The sequence below is a fragment of the Haplochromis burtoni genome, unplaced genomic scaffold (assembly GCF_018398535.1).
Source record: "Haplochromis burtoni strain Fernald_Lab_line unplaced genomic scaffold, NCSU_Asbu1 Contig_319, whole genome shotgun sequence".
Classification (NCBI taxonomy): domain Eukaryota; kingdom Metazoa; phylum Chordata; class Actinopteri; order Cichliformes; family Cichlidae; genus Haplochromis; species Haplochromis burtoni.
In genome coordinates this window covers 328775-354651 of record NW_024582680.1, presented here as the reverse complement: position 1 = coordinate 354651, position 25877 = coordinate 328775, and the positions used below count along the sequence as shown (strand labels likewise).

General features: G+C 40.5%; 1 protein-coding gene across 3 annotated transcripts in view; it reads right to left on the bottom strand.

Moving 5' to 3' along the window:
• Window positions 1-25877, bottom strand: part of si:dkey-172j4.3 (diacylglycerol kinase delta) — a 93630-nt gene that overhangs the window by 64590 nt on the left and 3163 nt on the right. For all 3 annotated transcript variants that reach the window (XM_042228346.1, XM_042228348.1, XM_042228347.1), the window contains exon 3: window positions 25603-25707. In XM_042228346.1, the coding sequence (XP_042084280.1) occupies window positions 25603-25707 (105 nt within the window). The remainder of the gene's footprint in view (window positions 1-25602; window positions 25708-25877) is intronic.

Genomic DNA, 25877 nt, shown 5'->3' with positions numbered 1-25877 from the left:
GTGTGTGTGTGTGTGTGTGTGTGTGTGTGTGTGTGTGTGTGTGTGTGTGTGTGTGTGGCTTTTCACAGAAGCAGGAGCCCCAGCGCTCCATCTGTGTCTCAGATTCCTGCTTCTATTCGTCAGACTGAAGGGAATCCTGCGCTTCAGCCACAACAACACGCTGCTGATCTTATCATGTGCACACGTTTACTCATTCATCTGCAGACATGTTGCACAGACATGCATGAAATACAAAAAAAGTGCTACTGTAAGTCGTAACCGGTTACGTCTTTAGTCTCAGATGTTGCTTTGTTTACTGTGAACAAGATAATGCCATTTTTTAAATGTGTTTCAGGCCTTATAGTCTCAGCCTGCAGGCTAACTAAAGGTTATTGTTGAGGTAGAATTCCTGTTAAAAGGAAGTTTTTCCTTCCCGCTGTCGCCAAGTGCTTGCTCATAGAGGGTGGATTGATTTTGGGGGTTTTCTCTGTATTATTGTAGGGTCTTTACGTTATGGTATAAAGCACCTTCAGGCAACTGTTGCTGTGCTATAAATAAAATTGAATTTAATTGAATATTCACAAACTTGGGGTCATTGCCAGGTGGTGACAACACCCTCGTCAGCTTTTAACAGCCGAGGGGTAAAAACGTGAACCAACAAATGCCTTACTTTATTGTGAAAGGACCCACACGTGTTCATGGGAAACGTGGTTTTAAATCTGAGCAGTAACAAATCCACTGCCCAGTTTATTTAATTTAAGGGACAGTGATAAACTCCCTCCTAAAACCATGACACAGTGGCGTTAATGCACCCTTCCCATATTGTTTGTTCTGCTGCTATTTATATACACGGTATGAGGATGTGGGGTAAATCATGCTGACATTTACATGTATGCGCATTCATTTGCATACGCATTTCCACGGCAGACATATTCAGGAAGCCACACGCAGGCTGGATTCCCAGGCCGCAATCTTTCTGTGCCTTCACCTGCAGATTTACAACACTGAGGTGTGTGTGGTGCATGCACATGCAGGGGTTATGTGGGACACTGCTTTGTTTCGGTGTTAAAGATGAAATTCCAGGAGACGGTCCTGCCTGACAATCTATTTTTAGCCTTACACACACACACACAAACACAGACCTACTTTAAATACAAAAGGAGTCTGGAGTAAGCAGACACACACCATAACACCCAGTAAACACACCTATTCACACACCCATTCCTCAGCACTTCCTCTATTCTCCTTTCCATCACCCCTTCTCGCTCTTCTTTTACTCTCTTTATTTGTCCTCTCCATTGTTAGCGATATTTAATCAGGTCTTTGTGTTTTAAAAGCTCCCATGACCCTGATGTGTTTTTTATTTCCTGGTACAACTGTGTCTTGAGTACATGTATGTCCTCACGTACATGAGGCCAAATCGCATTAGCTACACTCAAAATCTTGAGACGAGTCAAGAGAAAAAGGAAAAGATGGAGAGAAACTTGGGGTATATTTGTCTTTCTGATAACTTGCCAATACCGCTAACTCTAATATGATTCAGTGTCTGGCTCAGCCTCAAGCTTGATGACTAAGGGAAGACACTGAGATCCAAAAAGGCCGAGTCAGAGAACAAGACAGAGATGGAAATGGAGTGAAATTGGCGACTTCAGGCTGGGTAAGCGCTCCTTCCTAATATGATTATACCTCGTCTTGTCCTCATCTTTTTGTGCCAGTGATGTCCTTGGGAGGAAGTTTCATTCCAAACCTGGAAAGGCTCTGCGGCCTACTAAGCTAAGTGTCAGGTCAAAAATAAAAACTAACACTGCCTGCTAAGGTTAAAAGGACACTTAAATAAAAAGAAAATCACATATATGTAGGCATCAGCAATTAGAGTAAATGCAACAGGGTCAATCAATGAAATGAAGCTTTTAAAAGCCAGACTAAAGCGAGGTTTGTGTGATAAAATCTGCCAGCGTCATCGGCTTGAGTCGCAAAGGGGGGCTGGATCCACGCAGCAGTGTTCCATCTCCACTAATTGAGATGCTGTTGATTTGCTGGATGTCCTTAAATTAAATTAAGGTGTGCCGGACAGACGCCAGCTGGAAGTTGGGAAGCCTATGTAAACAAAAAACTTCAAAGTCTTCATGAGGGGAGCGTGACTCATCAGTAATGACAAAATAAAAGCTTTATTTTTGATTTACTTTAAGTCACTTATTAAGCAAGAACATCTCGTTTGTTTTTGGTTTTTAACTGTGGTTTGAGGACAAAAAAAAAAAAACACAATTAGATCCTGAGATATCCGGTCGTTCAGTGATGACATGACGGATCCTACTTCCGGGCCTAAAGTAGTCTGCGTTTAATATGGCTTTTGTGTTGTTAACATGTTTAATGTTTTGTATTTTCTTCTATTTAATCTCAAAAAGCTCCTAAAACAGTCAGTGATCACTGTTGACCTCCCTCGGCTTTTATTACCGCTAATCATTTATTTAAGCTCAGTTTTTAAAACCTTAGGATGTAACTACAGCCCAGCCCATGCAGCAGTATATGAATGACTAACCTCGTATTGTGGATGGATTATCTCAGTTGTTCTCCTGGCTGAAGTTTGGTCCTTTTACAGCATCCTGCCATGCGATTACATTTGTTCCTGACCACCGAGAACACTCACGTTAACTTTTATCGAGTGGAAAAAAAGTTAGCTTGTTTATATTATGCTAACATAGCTGTGTCGCTAGCGGTCACGTAGCACATCATTATATACCAGCTAGCCCAACTTCAGTAACCCTACAAACGTCACTGCTGTTTAGTTTTCTGTCTTCATTTATGCTGGAAGTGATAACAGAGCTGTACGTTTTAATTTGTTTCCAAAACCCCGCAGTCAGGACATGCTATATTGTATTTAGATAGAAGCTAGCGAGCTAACTCCCTGCTAACTTCTAACTCCGTTAAATGTCATAAATTACGTTTTCATGGATGCCTTGATGCCAAACTCAATTGTTACACCTGGTAGAGGAGAACGCTGATCATTTTATTAAAGATGAAAGACTTTAGACAGTTTTTCAACTCTCAGTAATGCCATAGTGATCGTTTGATATATGGACCTGCAGCAGAGTTTAGGCCCAGACACGGCTAGTGACGTCAGACTGAACGACCGGATTGGCCCTGACAGCTTATTTGGTCATAACACACACATTTTCCCCTCATAGTCAGCAGCAGGGGCCCGACCACCAAAAAAGACCCTAACTGTCTATGTCTATGAGTGTAAACCCAAATACTTGATTATGAACACAGGTCTTTGCATAGAAAGTACCAACGCACTGGCCGCCTTCCTTCAGCCGTGTCCTGCAAGCCTCCAACTGGAAAAATTGGAGTTTACCTTATATGAGGAGAAAGTCAGTGGGATGAATATTCTAGCCTGTGTGCGCTCAACGTAAATAGAGAAAAGGAGGCAAGCTCCTTTGAGAGACCGACTGGGTTTTATTTATACCCTCTCGATTTCACCCAGCGCTGAACCCTTGTAAAGGTCTTGGGTCTTTTCCTGCATGTGTTAACTCATGCAGTCAAATTAGCAAGAGTGAAAATAATATTTGTATTCAAAATAACATGCTTAAGAGAGGCATGTGTGAAAAGCTGCTCAGTGTTTGCACAGGAATTGCTTGGGCCAACTCCTTATTTAGTGCTCACATTAAGAAACTACAAACTGCAAAGCAGTTAGGGTTGTGCAAGCAGACACAATGAAAAATACCATCATTATTTGCAAGAAAATGCTGAAATTCACCTTGTGTTGCCAAAAGCATTTCAAGACTTCATGCCTTCCCTTTGGTTTTGTAATCCATTGTGACCATGAAATAGCAGTTTAGCACAGTTTACCAACGTTTTTAGGAGATTACAACTATATGGTGGACATTTCGGCTTCAGTCGCACAGCGTGGAAGCTTTTTTCTGCCAGTGAAAAACAAATAAAAGAAGTGCCATCCATAAGTCACTAGTGACCAGAGGTTTTCAGGGGATCACCGACTGGTCTCTAGGACTGTTTGACTTGTTTGGCCCAGCCTTACAGCAGCACCTTTGGGGTTGTCTTTACATTCACTGTCACCCAAAGACTTACGCTATCACCTGTTAGCTTTACGTTTACAGCATTCTGGCCACCGTGGGGTAACTATCCTTAAAGCTTAAAACCTCACTTTTGATTGTTATTTACTATTTTTCAAAGGTTTAAACCGACTTTTTAATCCCGTAAAGTTGGGTATTTTAACAAGGAAGTCTTTGGAGACTGACTTGATTCTGGAGTCAGCCTTAAGTATAGTTCAAACATTTAAAAAACGTACGCTGCTTGCTAGCTTGAATTTTGCTGGCACATCACTATGACACTTGGGATGTTTTTTCTTTTTACTTTAATTAACCATGAAGTGATACTCTTCATGCCTTCAATGCCACACGTGAATTTGAACCCACGACGCTCTCTCCGTATGAAATCAGCGGTAACCACTGAGCTACCGTGCTGCACAAACGCTACCACAGGCGCAGCTCAGTCCCAGCGACTTGAAACCGAAAGCACAAATGAACGCTCCAGCAGGAAGCTCGCTCGGGTTTACTGCTCGTAAACAATCTTTTTACCATTGAACTGGTATTTTTTTTAGCCAAAACACAACTTATAAGGCTAACCCTCAACTTTGTGTTATGACTGTCATCATTATCAGCAGTATAGCTTACATGCAGTGCATTTCTATCATAACCGTGCAAAAATTCTCACACATGCTTTTGTTTACTTGTCTAACTCATATCACTTTTAAACCAATTTCTCTACTTTAGTCCATGTGAGTCACTCATATGGACTAAAGTACTGCAGCGATGTATAAACTGAGGAGTGAGAGCCAAGGTGAGAAGCAAGAAAAGACAAAAAGAAGATGAGGGGAATTTACGAGCAACAACCAAAGCAGAAATAGAAAATAAATGAATTTCATCGTCTTTTTCCTCCATTCCGTAAACAATTTAAAACAGAAGCATCCAATCATATCAATCAATTTATCGATCTACTACATCTATGTCAGTCTATCATGTTGCGCCTGTGTCTCACTTTGTACCTTTCTTTCATAATGAAAACAGTCTTCCTCTGTTACGAACATCACACACACACACACACACGCACACACACAGCTGTGTAAAAATAAGATGTGCTGTTTTTAGAAGGGAAGCCACATCCTTCCAGTACAGTCACACTGACTGCCAGTGTACTCTACTTCTACGTCGCTCTCGTTCTCGATTTTACTCATCGTTTCCAGGAAGATGCGCTAATATCTAAGGACAGTTTTTTTGTTCTCTGTTTTTTTGCAATCGAAGCCCCTCTGTGAACTACAGGTTTTGACTCATTTAATCTCTAATATTCTGATCTCTTTCCCTGCCGTTATCACTATAATTTGCTGTACATCTGCAGCGCACAAAATCTGATGTGGTGTAGCAGGATGTCGATTTAGGTTGTAATGCAAGGTCGCGGTGTGAGCCAGATAATCAAAGTATTTGCATGCCACGTATAAGCTCAAAGTCCTCATTTGGCCACACTTTCTTCTCTTCAGCCCTGAATCTGGATTTTAATTAGGCTTTATAAAATGCACTCAATACACTCAAGATCAACCTCGCAGACTTGTTATTACTGTCACAGTGGAACCCCGACTTACGAAATTAATTCGTTCCCAAGGGTCTTTCGTAAGTCGAAGCACCCATCGCGCCTTTTGAGTGAACGATAGGCTATAGGCTAATTGCTAACTGCAACAACAATACGTCGTTCAAGTGGAACAGCGAAGCACAAGTACGAAAGCAAAGGGGTTGTCACATGATTCGGAGGGCATTGTGGGCTCAGCCAATCAGAGCCAGCGGATTTCGTTACGCGGGCATTTTGCCATAACACGGGCAGAAATACTGCAGTTAAGTGCCTTCGTAACTTGAATTTTTTGTTAAATGGGGTATTCATAAGTCGAGGTTCCACTGTACATTTAAGTAATTCTACTCTTTCAAAATGAATATTCATAGTACACAAATAGTAATTACAGCTAAAAGACTAAACTGGCCACGCATGCTTACATGTTATCAGTAACATCTCAAGTTTCTGAGTAATTCAGATCCATAGGATTACACATATTACTGTCACCGTCTAAATAATCCACAGGGGGAGCCCTCTTGCGCAACACATTGCAGGAAGTGAACCACACACCTACACAGGTTTGTGACACACTAAAAGGTGTCTTCTTACATCAAACGACTTCTCTTCAGCCCTCACACACTGAGAAACTATGAATCTCCCGAGAGGGATTCGCTGAATAAAACAGCAAGTCGTACGCATCGACAAAGATGACAAAAGCAGTGCAACCAACAAACAACAAACAAGACGGTAGAAGGCGAGCTGCCACACAGCAGGTGCATTTTGTGATTTACGTCAGTTTTTGCTCCAAAAAGGCCATCCCACACAATCACTAATGACATCACCCGTACCTCAGCAGTCACAGAAAGTATACTCATGGCTTCATGGATACATCGCCAACCGTTGCTTTGGCATGCTCTGGACAGAGCCTGACAAATAAATACATGTAACGTATACGTGTATTTTTAAAAAACATAACTGTATTCGTGTGAACCTATATGTACACACACTATTGGTAAAAAATACCTGTATATGTGTTTTTTATTTTTAAAATTGCATATACGATACTCTTCCTAATCTTTATAAAATAATACGCATACGTTATTTATAAAAATACGTATACGGGTGTTTATAAAAATGTATGTACAGGGCCTCACCTTACTGTCTCAAAAAAACAAACTAAATGGATAATAGTTGGTGATTCCTGGTTTGTTTTCTTACAGCTTTTGGGATGCCTTTTGTCTATGGACAAAGACCTCAGTGACACATGCTGTCTGCAGCTGCTTCTTGCTACTTCACAAAGTGTAACCTTAAGGTATTGCCTATAATTAGGTGTCATCTGACTGCACCAATAGAGAAAGGTATTTTAAACACAGCTGTTTCAACTGTCCACCTTCAAAGATGGAGCAAAAGGGCAAATATGGAAGGAGAAAGCAACACAACACTCACTACAAACGTTCACACAAAACACAACTATCACTGCCGCCATCGTTAAAACATACCGAACTACTTCATAGAGAAGGGTTAATAACTACCTGGTTTGTAGCTACTGAACTTTCAGAATAAGAGCGGACTAACTGTCCACCAGTATGCTGAAGAGGCCTGTTCTTTCAAGACAGATGAGGAAATAATGATATAAAGCACTAAAAACGAGTTGCATACCCAGGGTGCTTAGTGTACTAGGCTCTATGACGGATTTTGCATTAAAAACCATGACAGTGTAATATTTTTTAAACCTAAAAAAAAGCAGTTTTATGAGCATGCATTTAGTTTGTGCAGCTGACAGGCTGTCAGAGGAGGACAAATTAATGATCACGACACTGTAATAATGAAAGATGTACTGCAACACAGCAGGTAAGCAGCAGCATTAGTAAGAATAATAATTGTAATTACTGTAATTGTAGGAAATGCACTAGTGAATATGATGAATAGAGCTGGCTCTCCCTTTCTCTTTGTCACTCACACACACACACACACACACACACTTTATTTCAAGTGTCATTAACAGATGTGTTTTTGTGCTGCTGACTCAGTCTCTTTCTCTTCATGTGGTACTTAAAGTCAAGGCTGATAACAGTGCATGGGCTCACAGGCAATTCAACACATGCATGTACACACACACACACACACAAAGTATTGCAATGCAAGGTGGAGTCAAAAAGAATAAATGGAATCACTAAATATATGTGATCTCTCAGGACAGCAGTATTGCAAAAGCACTATATGTGTGTGTGTGTGTGTGTGTGTGTGTGTGTGTGTGTGTGTGTGTGTGTGTGAACGATGTGGTGGCTGTCTCTTACTTCCTGTTAAAGGGGTTTTAAGAGAGAGAGCGAGGCTGACAAAAACCCAGAGAGAGAGTGAGTCTATTTTTGGCCCCTGCGAGACAAAATAGAAAAAAAAGATGAAGAGATAGCAGCAGGGTTAAATAAAACCGAGAGGCGCGCTGAGGCGTGAAAGCAAAACAGGAAAAATGAAACACAAAAGTTAAGCAAACAGAAAGAGGGAAACGGGGAAATAAGATAGAGAGAGAAGTGTAAAACTGCCCTAATGCACACTGTCTGCTTTTAAAGGCCAACACCCTGATAGGACGAGGTGTATGCATCAGAGGAAGTGCTTTGGCCTCCACGTCCTCTTAACAGAAACAGCCTGCACTCACTGAACAGCACGATCTGGCATCTAACTAGTGGCACAATTTTTTTTTAATGTATTGTTTTGTTTTTTTCTTTCTGCAATCAACTTTCCCACACTTGCACAAAGCCCATATACAATATACGAGACCTGAGACATGAAGCTACATCTTTACTTCTCTTTTAAGCCGTTAGCTTTCCAGTTAGCTTTCCAGGCTAACGCATCACTTTTTTCTACTCTACGGGGTATTGTGGTATAAAAAAACTGAAATTAAGCAACAACTGAAAATAACTAAACCACAATAAAAAAAAACAAAAAAACAAAAAAACCCAACAACAATCCCACAATGCAATCAGCTAATAAAGCTCCAATTTTCTAACTTTCAGGCCTTTTCTCATTCAAGGCTGCAGCAGTCTGCCGGGTTTCCGACGAAATTAAACACCAAATTTAAAGCAAATTCACTGAATAATAGCTACGGAAGCTGCAAATTACTGTGCACTTCCATCTCTTACTGTTACATTAATATTAGGATCTGGGTATAAAGTGCTGCTGCTGGTGCAGAAGAAGAAGCGGTTACAGAAACGATAACATGGAAAACAGGATGGAAAGCTGATTTCTGATTTATTCATGTGTTAATTTAAATAATGTTACAGTTAGCACACTGCTTCATACTGCTTGGAAAATCTATCAGCGAAGGAAAATATAGGCGAGCACAAACGGCAGCGGGTATCTAAGCCTTAAGTTTCACAGGCATCTTCATTTATTTGTCAGTTCTCTTCCATTGCACCAACTTCCCCTTTCAGCCAAGCATTAATAGGGTTTCTGCAATATTTGGACGTTGTCCCAATTTACTTTTTCATGCACTAAAACGCAAGTGTACCACCCTGCAACCTCACTTTAGAGTTGCACAGCCTTCAGTCTTTTGTATACAAAATACAAAAGTCTTTCATGTAAAATATAAGTGAAAGCAGAAAGCAATTATTTGCAATGAACACCAATCGCCAGGTCACTTTTTTCATGTCATGTTACTTACCAAATTTGTAAGTGACATGTTTTAGTGAGATGTATAATTCTAATCAGAAGCGTGTATTCTGTCCAGTGAAAGGGAGGATGTGTCAGCATAGCAAGGCAGCTTAAAAAGACCTGGTAAGCATTACATTTTCTAACCAATCTAACCATGTGATTTCTATATATGAAACCTAACCAAGCAACACATTTAAAATGACACAAATCTGTGACGTGTATGACTTGAACCTCATCCTGAAGCATGAGCAGTGAGATCACTCGATGTATGAATGACACCTCCAAACTCCAAACGCAGACGTTTTTTGCCTTTTGAAACTACAAAATATTGGGTTTTTAGCTCGATGGTTGAGCAGGTGACCCGTGTCACAAGGCTGAATGCAACGGCCTTGCTTTGCTGCCTCATGCACCTCGATTTCTTCGCGGCACTATGCAAAAAATACTGCCAGCCGCCACTGCTACCACTCAGCCTTCTGGTAGATACACCTATCGTATCAGTTTCAGTCGCCTTGTTCTCAGGTTATTGTTATCAAGATTTTCAGAAAACTTGACCGAGATTCAAACTCATCTGAGATCTTTAGTAGATAAAACACACCTATGGAAGTGTATCAGAATTGTACGCTGCCTAGTGCTTGAGTTCGCAAACTTGGGTGTCTATGCTGTCGGCCCGAGCGGCAGGGTGACAACAATACCTAATCGGCTTTTTACGGCAAAGCGATAAAATGGAAAAACAAAAACCCGAAACAAAAAAAACTACTTCTGTTCATACACATGAACACAAATCAATACTTATGCAAGCAGAGTCAGGAAAAGTTGTGCTCAAGGACATGAAAATAAAGACCGTGCCTATCCCATGAACTACCGTAAGACTTGCTTTTATTGACTTTGCACATATTCCAACAGCGCGTCATCGTAGTGAGAGTCCAGGTGCGAGGCTGGCCCTGCTGCTGTCCACAGCTGTCAACTGCTAAAACCAGCTGACAAGTGACACCACGCAATACTGGGCAGCTGAAATCCTCCATCGAGCAAAAATAGCAAAGCACTTGTGAAGTTGAACAACTGGTCTCGGCAGTCCTTAAATGCAAAAAAGTGCTGTGATGCTACAACACAACGCTCCTTTTTCAGCTTTAAAAACGAGGAAATGACAAATGACACTTCTCAGCTGCAACAGCTCATATGCTGTTTTATAGCATTCGAATGATTTGCAAATCATTTCATGTTTATTTACACTTTTTTGTGAATGTAGTTGTAAAATGTTGAAAACGCTGCACGTAGCGCCTTTACCTGCAGGTGCTACGAGGGGAAAAAAACAGACACATTTGCAGATGTTATCAGAAACCTGTGAGGAAAGTCAACTCAAACTGCGCAGCTTCAGCGAACGGAACCAGTTGAGGGTATATTATCCATCTCCTGCTGGCAGAGAGAGATATCGCTTCAGAGGCACGAGACAAACACGCCGAAACTCGTGCTTTGTGCTGTCAGTCTCCGGTAACGAGCAGAGCAACACAAGCGGTAAATGCGCATGGACGCAACACCTTTCACTGATTGATAACGCACCGTTAGCACATTAGCACACAACTGCACACCTGCCGAGACTGAAACGCCCGTCAGTGATAGCACAAACACACACGCACACACTTCTGCTAATGACCGAGAGCACACATGAGCACACACACAAGATATTGTTCTCTCCTCATCATTAGCACATTTCCATGAGTGAGCGTCAACATGGTAGACACAGCTGCTGCAGTTAACTCATCAACTTTGTCTCACAGCACACACACTTTCTTTAATGGCCTGCTGCCTGCGGAAGACTGATGACGGTTCAGGCTTGGTAGATGCATAGGAAAGGGAATGATAGAGCAAAATGGAGACGAGGGGAGGGGAAATGAAATCAAGAGAAAGGAAAGAGTGAGGAGAGAGATCAATACGGGGATGCCGGGACGAGGAAATGCACCTGAAGTCAACCTGGTTTGACTGATCTAAATCTTTTTTGATGTTTGTGCTCAGCTCGGATTGTTGTGAGAGAAATGCTGCAGCTTTTGAGGTGAGGGTGGGAAGTGAGCATTTGACAGACACATTAAGCTCAAACAATGATGTTAAAACGTGAAGAAAACAAAAAAATGAAAGACACGAAAACCTGCAGTGAAACATGAGAGATGTGAGGAGGAAACCTCTGTGCACAGCACGTTCTGCAGGAGTGAAGCCAAAGATGGCAACCACAATAAACATGTAATCATGAAGAAAATAACCACAAGTAGTGCTATATCAAGACTATAAAAATAGAATCAAAGCTCAACAGTGGGGGTTTTTCTAATGCGCGCTTTACTCAGGCGCAATAGATTGATAGATATAGATTTCTGCTGAATCAAAACAATCTCAACTGCTTTCACATTGCTTCAGCCACACTACATAATCTACATTCAAAGGACTCTTTAGACCTTTAAAGCTCTGAGAGAAGAAGAAAATTAGCTTTACCTGTCAAATTAGCTCAACAAAAGAAGGAATAAGGGCTCTCAAAAGCCTGCCATTGTTTCTACCCAAAAGCCCCAAACTTTTCTAGACATTAACGCCTCTGCATCGCCTAGAATGAAAATGTCACACACTCAGGTCAGACATTAAAAGCCGTTTACCCTCCCAGTTCTGAATGCAACCATCCGAGAATGCACGGCTTGCAAACTTACTACAGTATGTAATTGTTCCATTCACTCAGCATTTGCTAACTCTGTAGAATTCCCAGCTAGTCACATTGTGATACTGTTACGGACCAATCCCAAAAAGTTGATTCTGTTCATCTGGACGTAGCGTTTTCAGTGGGAGAAACGTTTCGTCACTCATTCAAGTGACTTCTTCATTCTCTTCATTGCTGACTGCAGGTTTCCCCAATCTTATAAACAGTACATTTGCATAGTGACTGAAACCAGCCCACTGAAGGAACAATGGGCTGTGAGAGCAGTTTCTTGACCACTAATATGCAAACTGTTGTGACCATTGATCAACAACCACTGTTCAAAGTCCAGGCCATTTACCATAGAGAGGCCTCCCAGCCCATTGTTCATTAAGTGGGTAGGTTCAGTTATTGTGAAAATGTACAATAAGTCTGGGGAAACCTGCAGTCAGCTGAGACTGAAGAAGTCACTTGGATGAGTGACGAAACGTTTCTCCCACTGAAAACGCTACGTCCAGATGAACAGAATCAATTTTTGGGATCTACTTACCTGGATGATTGAGCATGCATTAAGACCTTACAGACCAATATAACCAAACATCAGTGATGTTACTCATCCAGTTTGCGGTTCATCTAAATCCAAGGGATTCTTCCTTTAAAACCTTTAGCACAGTTTGGGTTAAGACCTTTCCCATGATCAGCTTGTTTAAGTTTGAGTTAATTCAGTAGGAGGAGTAGCAATTCTTGTGACCAATGGACATGTTGCCACAATGCTAGCTAATCAAAATGAATGTGGCTTACTTACTATGTTACTATATTACTAGGCATGTTTGGTTAAGTCGCAGAAAATGTCTACGGTACAATGGATAGTAAAAAAAACAGGAACTTTTCTGACATTTAACTCTTTATCTATTGTCAGGCAGTGTCTATTTAGTTACTTTAGTGTTGTATGAATGGATGTGAGGGAAGTCTTTATCAGCAGGAGAAACTGTAAAACTTGTGAAAACACAGGTAAAAGTCCAAAATGCATGCCCTCCTTCCCATTTTCCAAAGCTGTCAATTGGGACAGGAGTCTACTGGAGTCTCTTCCTGGGCCGATTGTGGTCTCTGGTCCTTATGATTGACACCCCTGTTACACTGACTCAACCAAATTCTGTTTGTAGGGTTGTTTGATGAATCCAGACTAGACCCAATCCATCCAGCCTGGACCAAGCACGGAATTTACAAGTGTACTACACACAGACCTGACATGAGCTGACTCGGATTCCTCTGCAGTATTTTAATATTTTTCAAAGGCATCTTTCACCAGTTCAATCACAAATGATACAAAAAAAGTCACATTACAATGACCGGTAATTCTCAGCTACAAAACACGAACACGTATGTTGTATATTCTGGACTGCCAGATAGCCACTACTCTGAACGTGAGCAGGACCTGAACTTAAACGATTGAAAAGAAGCTTGAAAAACTATGAGGGGTTTCACAAAACAGATGAAGGACGAGCGGATGAAAAGAAAGGAAGGAATAGCGGGATGATGAAGGACAGGTCGGAGAAGAGAAAGAGGGGAGCATTTAGAGATCAATGTAGGATAAATGAAGAGCAATGAAAGACTCAATGAATGACCGCAAAAGACATGCGGTGAAAAGAGGACATAAATAAAAGATCGGAAGTAAAGGCAGCAATAAGAAGGAAGTTACGTTCTTATAACGGGGGGAGGGGGGGGCTTCAAGGCTGTTTCCCTCAGTAGATTTCACTCATTTCTGTAGTATGTGATCTTATTTTAGCTAAGTTCACAAAACTAATCATTTGAATGTTCTTCATCATGATAAATCAGAAATATCACACCTCATAGAGTTTCGCTACAACAATATGATTTGTGAACTTTCCTGTTATTCAAAAATGACTTAACAAGTCTTGCTTTTCCTCCTGAACCCACAAACAAAGCTTGTTTCTTCACACCTCTTTAAATGATTTCCGGCTTTCTTTAAATGCAGCCCAGAGTTTTCTGGCACTTTCTTCTTTCTTTGACTGTAAAGAGTCCCCCTGTCGAACGGCCTGGCGTTTCGGGGAAACATGAGGTCAAATCAATAGAAACTGAGTTTGACGGCTCCAATTAACCAACACCGGTGAAGTCGAAGAGACAGAATGACTCCGAATTAGGCCCTGAGACTGTGTGCGTGTGTGTTCATGCATGTATGATAAACAGCTTATGTAGAGTAATTTCATCAGAGCAGATCAATAATACACATTGGTGCCCTTTGTGGATCCTGGGAGTTAGCCACTTTATCATACATTACCTATAAATTACAGGGAGTAATATTTTAAAGTGCTCTGCTGAACGCTGCAACTGCAAATCATGAAAGAAGCTTTTAAGGGGAAAAAAATGTTTATTCACTGTTCAAACTACTTTTAAAATGTCACCATTAATACTCTGAAAGGCGATACACAACCACTTGCTTTGTGTGTCGTTGCTTCGTACTTGAACGCAGGAACAGTAAAAGTACCACCAAGAAATATTTTAACCATCAATCTTTTCATTGATTTTCAAATGTATATAATGATAGCGAGCGTCAAAAGAAGCTTAACATTTATTAACTCAAAACTAAATTAATGTCTTACAGGCAACGAATCAGGCTGAAAGAGCATTGTTCATCATTTGATGACAGATACTGATGTTTAGTCAGAGTCATTATAATGGATTAGATTTATACAGCGCTTTTCTAGGCACCCAAAGCGCTTTACAATACCACTATTCCTTCACTCTCACATTCACACACTGGTGGAGGCAGCTACAGTTGTAGCCACAGCTGCCCTGGGGCAGACTGACAGAAGCGAGGCTGCCATATCGCGCCATCGGCCCCTCTGGCCATCACCAGTAGGCAAGTAGGGTAAAGTGTCTTGCCCAAGGATACAACGACCAGGACAGAGAGCCCAGGGATCGAACCGGCGACCTTCCGGTTACAGATGCGATTCCCAACCCCCTGAGCCACGGTCACCCCATTGTGAGGAATCAAACATCTGAGAAACAACCGTACATAGTTAAACACATGAACTCTTATCATGTGCAGAAACGTCGATTTATCTGCCCTAGTTCACAAAGCTTTACAGTAAAGGAAATGTCACTGTGGCACTACTGAGGTTTCTCCCGTGACGTCAAGCGCACATTATTCAAAGTTGTTCGCCATATTGGATAGGTACTGTAAAAAAACAAAGTGTAATCCCTGGATAGCTGAGAGTTTGTAATAAAGCCCTTTGATTCCATTGAAAGTACAGAGCAATATGTTGGCAACCAAAGAAATCGCAAGGAGTTTTTTTGCCAACTGTTTGGGGAATGGATTTTTTTCTCTAGTGATGGGTGGTTTGCAGGGTGTCACTGACCGGTATGTAGATCTGCCTGACTTGAACTTTAGCAGTCACTTTGTAGAAGAAGATACTGTTTTTCCCCCTCACAACTGGTGGTTGCCAGATGGTTGCAGACCAGTCTCTAGGTCTATATGATTGGGGTCACAATAATGGTCATACATCTAAAATGGCAAACAAGTTAACATTGCGTGGTTAGTGGTCGTGTGTTTGTAAAACGTCAATAGGCCATGACTGGGCACAAAATATAGTAGTTATAGACCTACTACAGCACATTCTTTGATTTGGGTGTACTTTGGGTCTCAGTCACACAAGGCTAGAGAGCAGTTATGACCTCTCATTCACCAACTGACCAGTTAATTAGTCTGTGCTTTCCTGTCTTTGATAAGCGTTGCGTTTTACCAGCGTGGCGGTAAAGAAGAGGGTCAAGGTACTAATCTCAGGTTTACTTGTGTGAAATTATTTTTAACCTGAATTGTTTAATCAAGTCATAACTTAACTTATTTAGTTACATTAATAATATTAATACCCAGTAAGAGTTTCCACAAAATTGTATTTCTCCTTCTACAAATTTAGCATCCTTAGTACATTCTTACTACAGCTGGGCACATACTGAGGCCACTTCCTTTTAAGTTTGTCATGCTTTTTTATCATCAACCTCTTCGTGCATAAATGTAGGTTAAATCTTTTGGGATTGACATTTTGGAGTTTTTTGTTGTTTTTTCTTAATGTGTGTGAATTTTAACTTGTCGTTTGTTGATAAATAAATCATGGTTTTACTTTAATTAATGTTCACGGGATTATAATACGAAGGAAGCACAATATACTTAAAATATCTTTTTGTAATCAGGATTACATAAACCTAAAAAGAGTCAGTCGTGCTGAGCTGGCTATCATCTTGGTAAGTCAAACAAAGTTCTGGCTATGAGGGCTTTCAGCTGGTACCAAATAACCAACTGCAAATATGAAAAATCCCTAAACAAATGTGAACCAACAAATATATAATCCAGGCTAAAAGGCACACATTTGCTAGAGCCAAACCAATCACTATCACTGTTCTACATAGAAACTTCTGTACTCTCTCACAATATAAGGCCCTTCTGTTCTTTATCTTGCTGCTGTAATCCAACAATGTTGTTGTGGGATCAATGATGTAACGTACCTACCTAATTGCTCCATCATTAAGGCCCAGGCAGATCTGACTGTATTTCTCGATGTTTATTCCAAGAAATGAATACATTGCTTAGATGTTTCATTACAGTTAAAAGACAGTTTTAGCTGGCTTGGCTGTGTGCACAAGAAACATTTCCAACTAGTAAATAGGCTTTGCTAATCCTACATAAAATGAATAAGTGGTCTAAAAGGAGTTATTCCTCTGTTTCAGGACTGTGTCACTGCTTTCAACAAATAACATTCATGGGGTATAGATGCTTTCTGGAAACTAAAGACAATCCTGCTATCTACACATCGAGAAAAGTAACGGCATTCTCCAAGTGAATCGAACCTTTTTTTTTCTCAGTCTTTTACCTCACTGAAACCTTCCAGAACTTAAATCGGGATTTAAATTGGCAGCTAGCAGGGGACAAGCACGTAACGTGTATCAATAAAGCTTTAAAGGAGGAGAAGAAAACCCGAAAGCCGGGTTAAGTAGCTGAATATACAAAAACGAGCTGATCAAATGTCCTAAATGTTGAGGTAGATAATGCAACGACTAGGGCTGTTCGATATAACGATATATATCGGATGACGATATAAAAACATCTATCGTTTCATTTTACGCTATCGTTTGTTTCGTGGTGTCGCAAAATAAACTGTTTACAGCAATATTTGTTCATCGTTTTGATGGTCACTGTAGTGGCTATATTAATTTCTTAAAGTTCTCTCTTTCTCTTATATTTAATATAACCACACTACGGACGGACAAGCGCCTGTTTTTATGCGTTGTCGTTAGCAACAACGACGGTAACCATCGCGTGTCCGCTTGTTTATGTTCCACATAAACCTTTCACAATAAAGCTCAAGATCCTGTTGAGACTTTTCAAAATAAACTGAATCACGTGAAAGAGCAGATTATTTACGGATGAGAAGTAAAAAAGAGCCGCCAGGTGCTAAAAAATAAACCTTAGACTCAAACGTTAGAACAGGCTTTTCCCCGCAGCACGCCGTGTAATAAATACTCACAAAGAAAACGGCGGCCGTTACAACTTATGTCTAAAAATGTATAGTTTCATGCATCGGTTAAAACACTCGACTCCAGCTACATGACGCGCAGCTGGAAACACTTCACGCAAGTCGAGCTGCCCGAGATTCACAGAATTTACAGAACATGTTACATTTTTGTGATTTATATCATTATCGGGACGATAGATTTCTTATATCGGGATATGAGAGTTTGGTCATATCGCACAGCCCTAGCAACGACCACGTGTTTTTTAAGCCTTAAGCATACAAACAATGTGTTTTGAGCAATCTTTGTACCAGTGACTGAATAACACATTTTAAATAGTCAAGCCGCCTCCTCACCAGTCCTGCCAACCTGTTGTAACGGTAAATATGGATATTAGAGCCTGCTGTTCGCTGTGTGGATTTCTTATATAACCGACTCTGGATGTGTTTCCACTCTGCCTCCACCTCTCTCCCTCTTACACTTGCTAATTCTCTCCCCTTTGTCCATCTTCATCTCTCTCTCCTTTTCCCGTCTTTTTCCATCTCTCCCTCTCCCGTGTTGAACCGAACACTTCTGCATCTGTATCGCATCAAGCCGAGGGCACAAATCAAAGCACAGCACACAGACACACAACACCGGCCGTCCCACACGCTCGTGCACTCTCCTAAAGCCACGTCTGTCACCCCCCCTCTCCATCCATCCGCACACATCTATAACTTGTCCTCATCTCCATTGCAGTGAACACCCACACAGATTTCTGCACTGGGAGCGAGATGCAGATAAAAAAGAACAAATATAGTGGGTTTGATTCCAGCAAAGCATCGTGCAGGAAATCCACAGGAATAGGAGCGAGGGGGGGGGAAAAGAAGAAGTGTTACCTGTTAATCACCACTCTAAAAGCCAGAAATACGACTGGTTACATAATCTGAAGTGGCGCTGCTGCTATTTTAGAAGGAAAGGGTTTTGGTTAAGAAGTTACCAATTTTAGAAATTCTAGAAAATATTTGGATGTTAGGAAAGGGACAGGATGTGACGTGATCACTCCAAAGGAGGGGAAGTCACAGCAAGAAATTACAAAAGAATAGAGAACAGACAAATGAGAAAGAAGAGGAAGGTAGAGAGGAGACGAAGGTGAAAACCTAATGATGGGACTGGCCTGTTCTTTGCACGTTCATGAGTGTGTGTGTCTTTGTCTACTTTCATAACATAACATAACAGTTGGCGGCCTACTCAAAACGTAAGTGGTAGTGCTACATACACACAAACACACAATTCACAGAAGCCTTTCTGCTTCATTCTCTTCCTGTGTCTCCTTTATCCTCCACACAGTAAATGTGAGTACTGCAAAGAGGAGGAGGAAGAAGAGGAGGTGGAGGAGAATAGGATTGGGAAAATAAAAAGAGGAGAGTAAAGAAAGAGTGCGAAACCTTACGTAATTGAGCCTGGAGGTAGACAAGGACAAAAAAAGAAGGAAAGACAAAAAGAAAGTAAGAAAATCAGAGATCGTGACATGTGACACAAAGACAGCTGACAAAACTTAAAAGCCACCACATCCAGCAGTTTTTGTTTCTCACAATTTAACATCAGATGATAATTTCCCTCAAGAGAACTGCTCCCTGTTCCAAAGATGCTGCTGCCTGACCATCCTGTGGTGAATTAGAAAACCAGAAATCCATTGTGCAGCAGCGCGAGAACCCAGTCACATTGCAGTTATACCAGTGGAAACAGGCAAATCAAAGTAAATCTGTGGTGGTAAACAGTTTGTGGCTCTGCTCACTAGCATAACATCTTAATAGTGCCAGGTTTTGAGTAAAGGGAGGCCAGACAAAGAAAGGTTGGGGGGAAAGAAACAAGTTAGTTAGCTAGCAAGCTTTTCTGTATCTGACTTTTTCCCATTGCCTCTCAAAGACAGGCACATCTGTCAAGGTTGTCACACCATAGTGCGTAGAAAAGATGGGCATACCTTCCAGGTATAAAAAGCTATCATGAAAGTACTTGTAACTTAAATTTCTTTGAATAATATTGTCATGTTCATCCATTTTCTGCCGCTTATCCAGGTTTAGGTCGCAGGGACAGCAGTCTGAAAAAAAAGCTCAACCCTGCCACCTCCTCCGGCTAATCTGGGGCGACAACGAGGCGTTCACAAGACAGTCGAGAGACTATCCAGCGAGTCTTCGGTCTCCCAGTAGGAATACCTCACCTAAGAGGCACCTCAACTGAAACCTTTTGATGTGGAGATGCTTCGGTGCTTAGTGCATCAGGTGGCCATCAAAGGTGGAGGCCCTGGTGTTCTCACCCCCGGCTTCAAGAACTGGCTATAATTCTTGACCTCTGTAAAAATTTTGCTGATGACTTCATGTGCTCAATTGGCCGTTTCAGATAAAATTGAATAAAATTAAGTTCACATAATTATTAGAGCCAGAAAGGAGGATTATCCAGGATATGTTAGGTGGCTAACAAGTCGTCAATCAAAAGTGCAGTGCCCTCAGTTTCACAGTCCAATCTACCAATCAACTATTGAACTGTTTTTTAGGGTTTTTATACTTTCATTTTGAAAAATATCTCCATTCAAATGAAAGCGAAAAAAAATTGCTGTCACATGCTGTCAAGAGCATGCCAAAGAAGCAAGTGGTGAAATAGCCCTAACCATGTAGATGTCACAATGCTGGAACACCGCAAACGCTAACAAAATGAAAGTGGATATATGAATTCTCTTGCATAGCTTCTCCTTTCTTTTTGTTTCACTTTTTTAAGCAAAAATGCCACATTTTTTAAGACACAACACACTGAACAATCCTTAGCAACTAACGTTGATTTAGTCTTTTCAAGATCTCAAGTGAGCCATCGGCCTGCAGCTAGGCCGAGAAACATGTAACCACTGTTTCAACAGCTTCCCAAGATAATCAACAATGCTCAACAAATAGCTGCCCTCTGTGGAGAGAAGTGAAGATGTCTTATTGAGATAAGGTTGCAGAAATGCCTGCATGCACAGTGTACTGCAGCTGAAATAAAATGCAAACAGTTCCTGCAGTCATCGTATACTCATATAGCACAGGGTCTAAATGTCAGCAATTTAGACTGAAAAAAGCTTTTAAGATGTTAATTGATGGTAATTATTTGCCTTGAAATAGATAAATTACTACATGAAGCACGTTAAAAATGTGTCTTTTTTCATTATCAGATGCAGTATTGATGACCTATACTGAACTGTTACCGTATGCTTAGTGACGCATCGTTTATGTGGTTCTAATTTATGCTACTTACTGGCTGAAATATATGAAGCTGCAGTATGTTCACTGAATTGTCTATCTGACACAAAAAGTTAATAGACTTCCACTTTATATTTACTAAATACAGAAGCAAAATTATGGAGAAATAAAGAGCAGAGTCAAACAGTATGACCCTGGCAGCTTGTATTGGCCCTAACCGTCGTAGTAATCAGTTCTAAATACAGTTCAGAGTTTCTTCAGAGTCTGTTTCTATTTTAGTCAGGTAGTTGGTTAGATAAATTAAACCTCACTAAATTTAGAAACCGTCATCTTTACTCTAAAGAGCTGTGTGAACAGAAATGCTGTCACAGCTCTGCTGAAACTTCACGTCCCAACAGCTGGCTTTTATCTGTTGCTGGTGGATATTAAGCACCATAGAAACGAGGGAAACAAGCTATTTAGAGGTTGAAGATTTTGGTTTTGTTTGAAGGGTATTTGAGCATGTCATTATACTGATATGAATGTACCATTTACCAATAATGATAACAATATCAGACATGAGAACTAAAGGCTGAGAAACACAGGAAATGGAGAACAGGACATGAGATATAACAACCGCTCAAATGGGGACATTGTGGTTTATGAAGTACACCCATCTTTGCGCCCAGGCTACAACTTTAATACCGAAAGAAAAGAAAAAACCCGCACACATACAAAAGGGTTTGTCTTTTTTCAGAGAGCATTGGGTTTAGTTTCTGAAAAGCCTGCATAAACAAGCCAGTCCAAGACAAAAACTGAAGTCAATTCACAAACAGCAGAATTACCGCCTTGTCAACTAGTCAAGTTGCATTTCACCATCTGTGGAGACTTCAACCTTTGGATATAAAATGTCTTTGTTTCACATTATGTCATGATTAGCATATCACCAAAAACAATTTTTGCGGTACCATTCAATATCAAAGTTCCAAGAATTTGTTTGCTACTTTAAATGCCGATACACCAGTAATTCTTGAAATCAGGTGGGTAGCATACAGGTACAAGTATTTTAGGCTATCCTTACATACTTAAGAACTAGGAAGCCCTAAATATCTGGTATTGTGACAGGTCTAATTTTAATTTGTCAAGTTAGCTAATTTTATGTGTTTATTTTTTCCAGACGCTGCACTGATCTTGACCTGTGAACATGAAGTCAATAAAAGTTGATTCTGGCTTCACGAACATGGGCCAGATTTCAGGTCACTGTGTTCATGAGCCTTGACCGGCATTTTAACCGCTGTACCCAAATAAAACAAGCTGTTGCGTCATGTAGCTGCAACAGGCTGAGGGGACTTGGGTCCCCTTAGTTATCATTGGTCTTTCAAGTCATCATAAAGAGCACAAAGGAAACAACTTTGTTAGAAGAGAAACACACAACAAGGACTTCTAATTTTACTCTAACTAATGAACATAGAGGGACAATCTAATGAACATTTACCTAATTTATGTTCACTTTTTGAGCTCGTCTGCAGGTCTACTATAACATAAGTCATTGCCATGCAGAGTCATAAATATCAAGGTTTGACCTACGTAAATGTATATATATTTGGCGCCCACCAAGGAAGTTTTATCCGGAGCCACAGGAAATGTATTTTTTTAACTTGTTTTGTTAACTGTGCTATTATTATTTCACACATAACACTGTCAAACGGTCAGAAATAGTATGAAAATGCACAGCTAACTAGGCAAAGTTAACCGCCAAAGGCCTGTGTGGAGCCTTGAATATGTAGGTTTAGCTTGAAAATCTCATGAGTTAACTACCAGCATATCCCCTGCTGATCGTACAGTGCATCTAAAGCTGGTCTTTAAACCCAAACATATTTAATTAACACCACAGTCTCCACAGTGAAATGGAAATGACCCGCCCTTTGTTTCTGAGAGCTACCACAACATCTGTATGATTATTTAGCGAATCACCGCCGAGGAACTGAATTAACCTAATGGTGTCAGGAAGTCATGTCACAGTTGATGAGAATTAGCACCTCCTTAACAAGTGTGCCGACAGACCGCAGCTCTAACAAGGCAGGTAATAGGCAGGGGACAAACTGAAGCAAGTCAAATAAAGCAGACAAGGAAGCACTGATGTAGTGATGGCGTTCAGCTATAACACACGCAAAAGCCATAAAAAATAGAGGAAGAAAGAGACATTTTGGCAAATAACAAATTCAGCCAAAAGCACCCAACACACGCCTGCATGCACTCAGAGAAATGAAGGGACACACAAGCTCATTAATCCTCTCAACCTATTGTTGTCACTGAAGCATAATCCTGAAGTCGATGACTAGCTTAATCTACAGCAAGTCATGTGACCCTAGTTACACAAACTCTAATCATCTCACACTTGCACACAAACAACCAGCAGCCGAACCAGCAGCAATTTTTGTTTCATCCAATGAGAAACGATCTACACATCTTTAAAGCCACATTTTGGGCACATTTTAGCTGTTACTTTCAATATCACAGCAATTCAATGTGACGTTTTAGGATTCTGTCATACCAGGCTGGAGAGACTGGTCAGCAACCTGCTGGCAAGCACATATCATTGGAGGAAAAATGTGCACTGCCCCCATCGGTTGGCAAGTGCTTGCTGGCTGGCACTGAATAGAATCGGTCAAAAAGACATTGCTGCAGCAAAGATGTCCTTATGATTGGTGTGGTCGCCTGAACTTTACATGGAAAACACCGAGTTAACCTCGCACACTCCACATTTACTCTTCAAGAGTAAATGAAGTTGCTGAGTGTTTACGCGCAACGCTGCGCTTTCCATGGGCGACGTTGGCAATTTTCACCTAGCCAGCAGCCTGTAACCACTCACCACCTGGTCAGGGAATACATATTTTTCCCTAGTAACCTTTGGTTGTGTCTTTCAGGAAATAAATGAAAAATGTTTTTCATAAGTTTATTTATGTAATAAACTGCAAATTTTTCTCACTATATGTCTATATAAACATATATATGTCTGTATGTACCCTCGTTCCTCCTTAGCTAGCATATACCAATCACGTATACGGCAGTTTTTAACATCTATGTTTTTTTCCCTAAATTTATTACAGATATCAATTGTTTAAATTTGTCTGTATGCATTTGTTTCATGTGCCACATTCCGTGCGCGGCATCCAAATACGTAACGTTCACAAAAAACTTTTGTTTGACTTACCACTGAAAATGAAAATTTTTAAAATGTGCTGCAGGTTTTTGCTAGTATAGAATATGTATGCAGATACGTTTATGACTTAAGAATGGATGCTCTGGTGAGAAGTAATTCAATAATTTTGGAATAATTCTTAGGTCGTTTTCTCTAAATATATATATATATATATATATGTATACGTAGATGACACAACAAGTAATTTAATTTTCTTCTTTCATTGCTTTTAAGCTTTTGTCTTGTGTTTTATAGGTTATATACCCTTCGGTATGATTTAACCGTACCTTGTACTTTCAATTGTTTAATTTTTTTTTTATCCAATCATCTAAACTGGATGATGCATGTGAAAAAACAGGAAAATATTTTGCAGATTAACAGACTTTTTTGCTTTTATTTCAGTATATTTTCATTTGAGTTTTTATTAGTTTTAATGTTAGTTTTAATCTTTTTAATTATTATTGTATGGAGGGCATATGTCAGAGACAGGACTATTCCTCCATTATACCTCTTTATTTTTTAGTTCAGTTCTTTTCCAAATAAGTTTTAATTTTTTTTTTCAAAACACTACTTATTATTTTTATTTTGGTTATCTACGTTCTAGTCTTGCTGATAACGCTAAACAAAACACACACACACACACATATATGTTAGTGTATATATAAGTGTCGAGTGAGATCACCCAATCAATACTAGACTGTTATCCAATCCTATTGTCTGCAACAGAAGCAAATGAGGCATTATGGGATGCCATTCCCATGACGACAGGGATAGCAGGTATCCTGTGTCTTCTATTGATCTGAGTGTGTTTTACAGCTGCGGGTCAATACAGGTAATGGATAATGATTTACACACACACGCACACACTCATACAGAATAATAATTTGCACATTAATCACTCTGTTGATAATGATGCATTTCTCTTTATTGCTATTAGCTCATCAATAACTAACGACACACACTTCTGTGTATGTGTTTAAATGCCAGTAACAGGATACTATCAAGCCATCAATATCTTACTGTAAGAGTGAGTCCAGAGGCCAATAACATCTACCAGAAGTCCAGTAAGAAAGGGAGCTCTTACTGCTGTCATTGATTTGAACACTGCTCATGAGCACAGTGGCGGTAAGAGAGGAAAATGACGCAGGCAGGAAACAGACCAGGCGTTAGAAGGAAGTTAGCTGACCTCAGAGGAGAGGTCGGATGAAAGGTCTGATCTAACGGTTGATAAAGTTGCGACAGAGACAGTCACACAGAGAAAAGGCTGCTAAAGATGCAAGGTAGCGGTTAACGTCCCTTCACATACATTTGATTATCATATGCGAGGCCTCCGAGAAAGGCAAGGGTCCTTCAGACCCACATGCACATGCCCACATTTCAGTGATAAGTCTAAACTTTGTGCAGGTTCTTCAATAAGTAAGCAGCTCAAATGTTTAATCAGGGTTATCAACATGGCCCTGATCGGAAATTCCATGATTTTTCCATGAATGTTCTCTAACTGAAGAGCGCCTGCCTGAATCCAAAAATATTACCGCACTCTGGTTCGCTAATGATGCTTTTTACCTCAGAGGAGTCAGGTCGAGAATGGATAAAGTTCAGAAAAGCTCTTAAAAGCACTGCAACGTGTCGAGAAAGGTTAAAAAAAAAAAGCAGCTGAATCTATCATCTATGATACAGATTCACTAATATTACCTCATTTCTTTCTGTGTCAAAAACAAGCTCTTCTACCTGCTATAATCCCACCTACACACACATACACCATTTCCTCCTACCTTGGCCCTTATCTGTCCCGAGGTCGAAACTTTGCGGATCAGCTTGTGTGACGTCTCTTCTTGTTCTCCATCGCTGTCTGATGACTCTTCACCTGCTTCACCGGGCTGCAAGAAGAGGAGATAAAATCCCCGAAAATGAATGTGAGATCAGGAGCCGTAAAATGTCCTCATTTCAAACTGTAGTGGAAGCGTTCAGCCACTGATTCAGCAGTTTGGCTGATGGGCTTTTTACTCAGAGCAACATTTTATGGCAAACTTACATAAAATCCCACCGT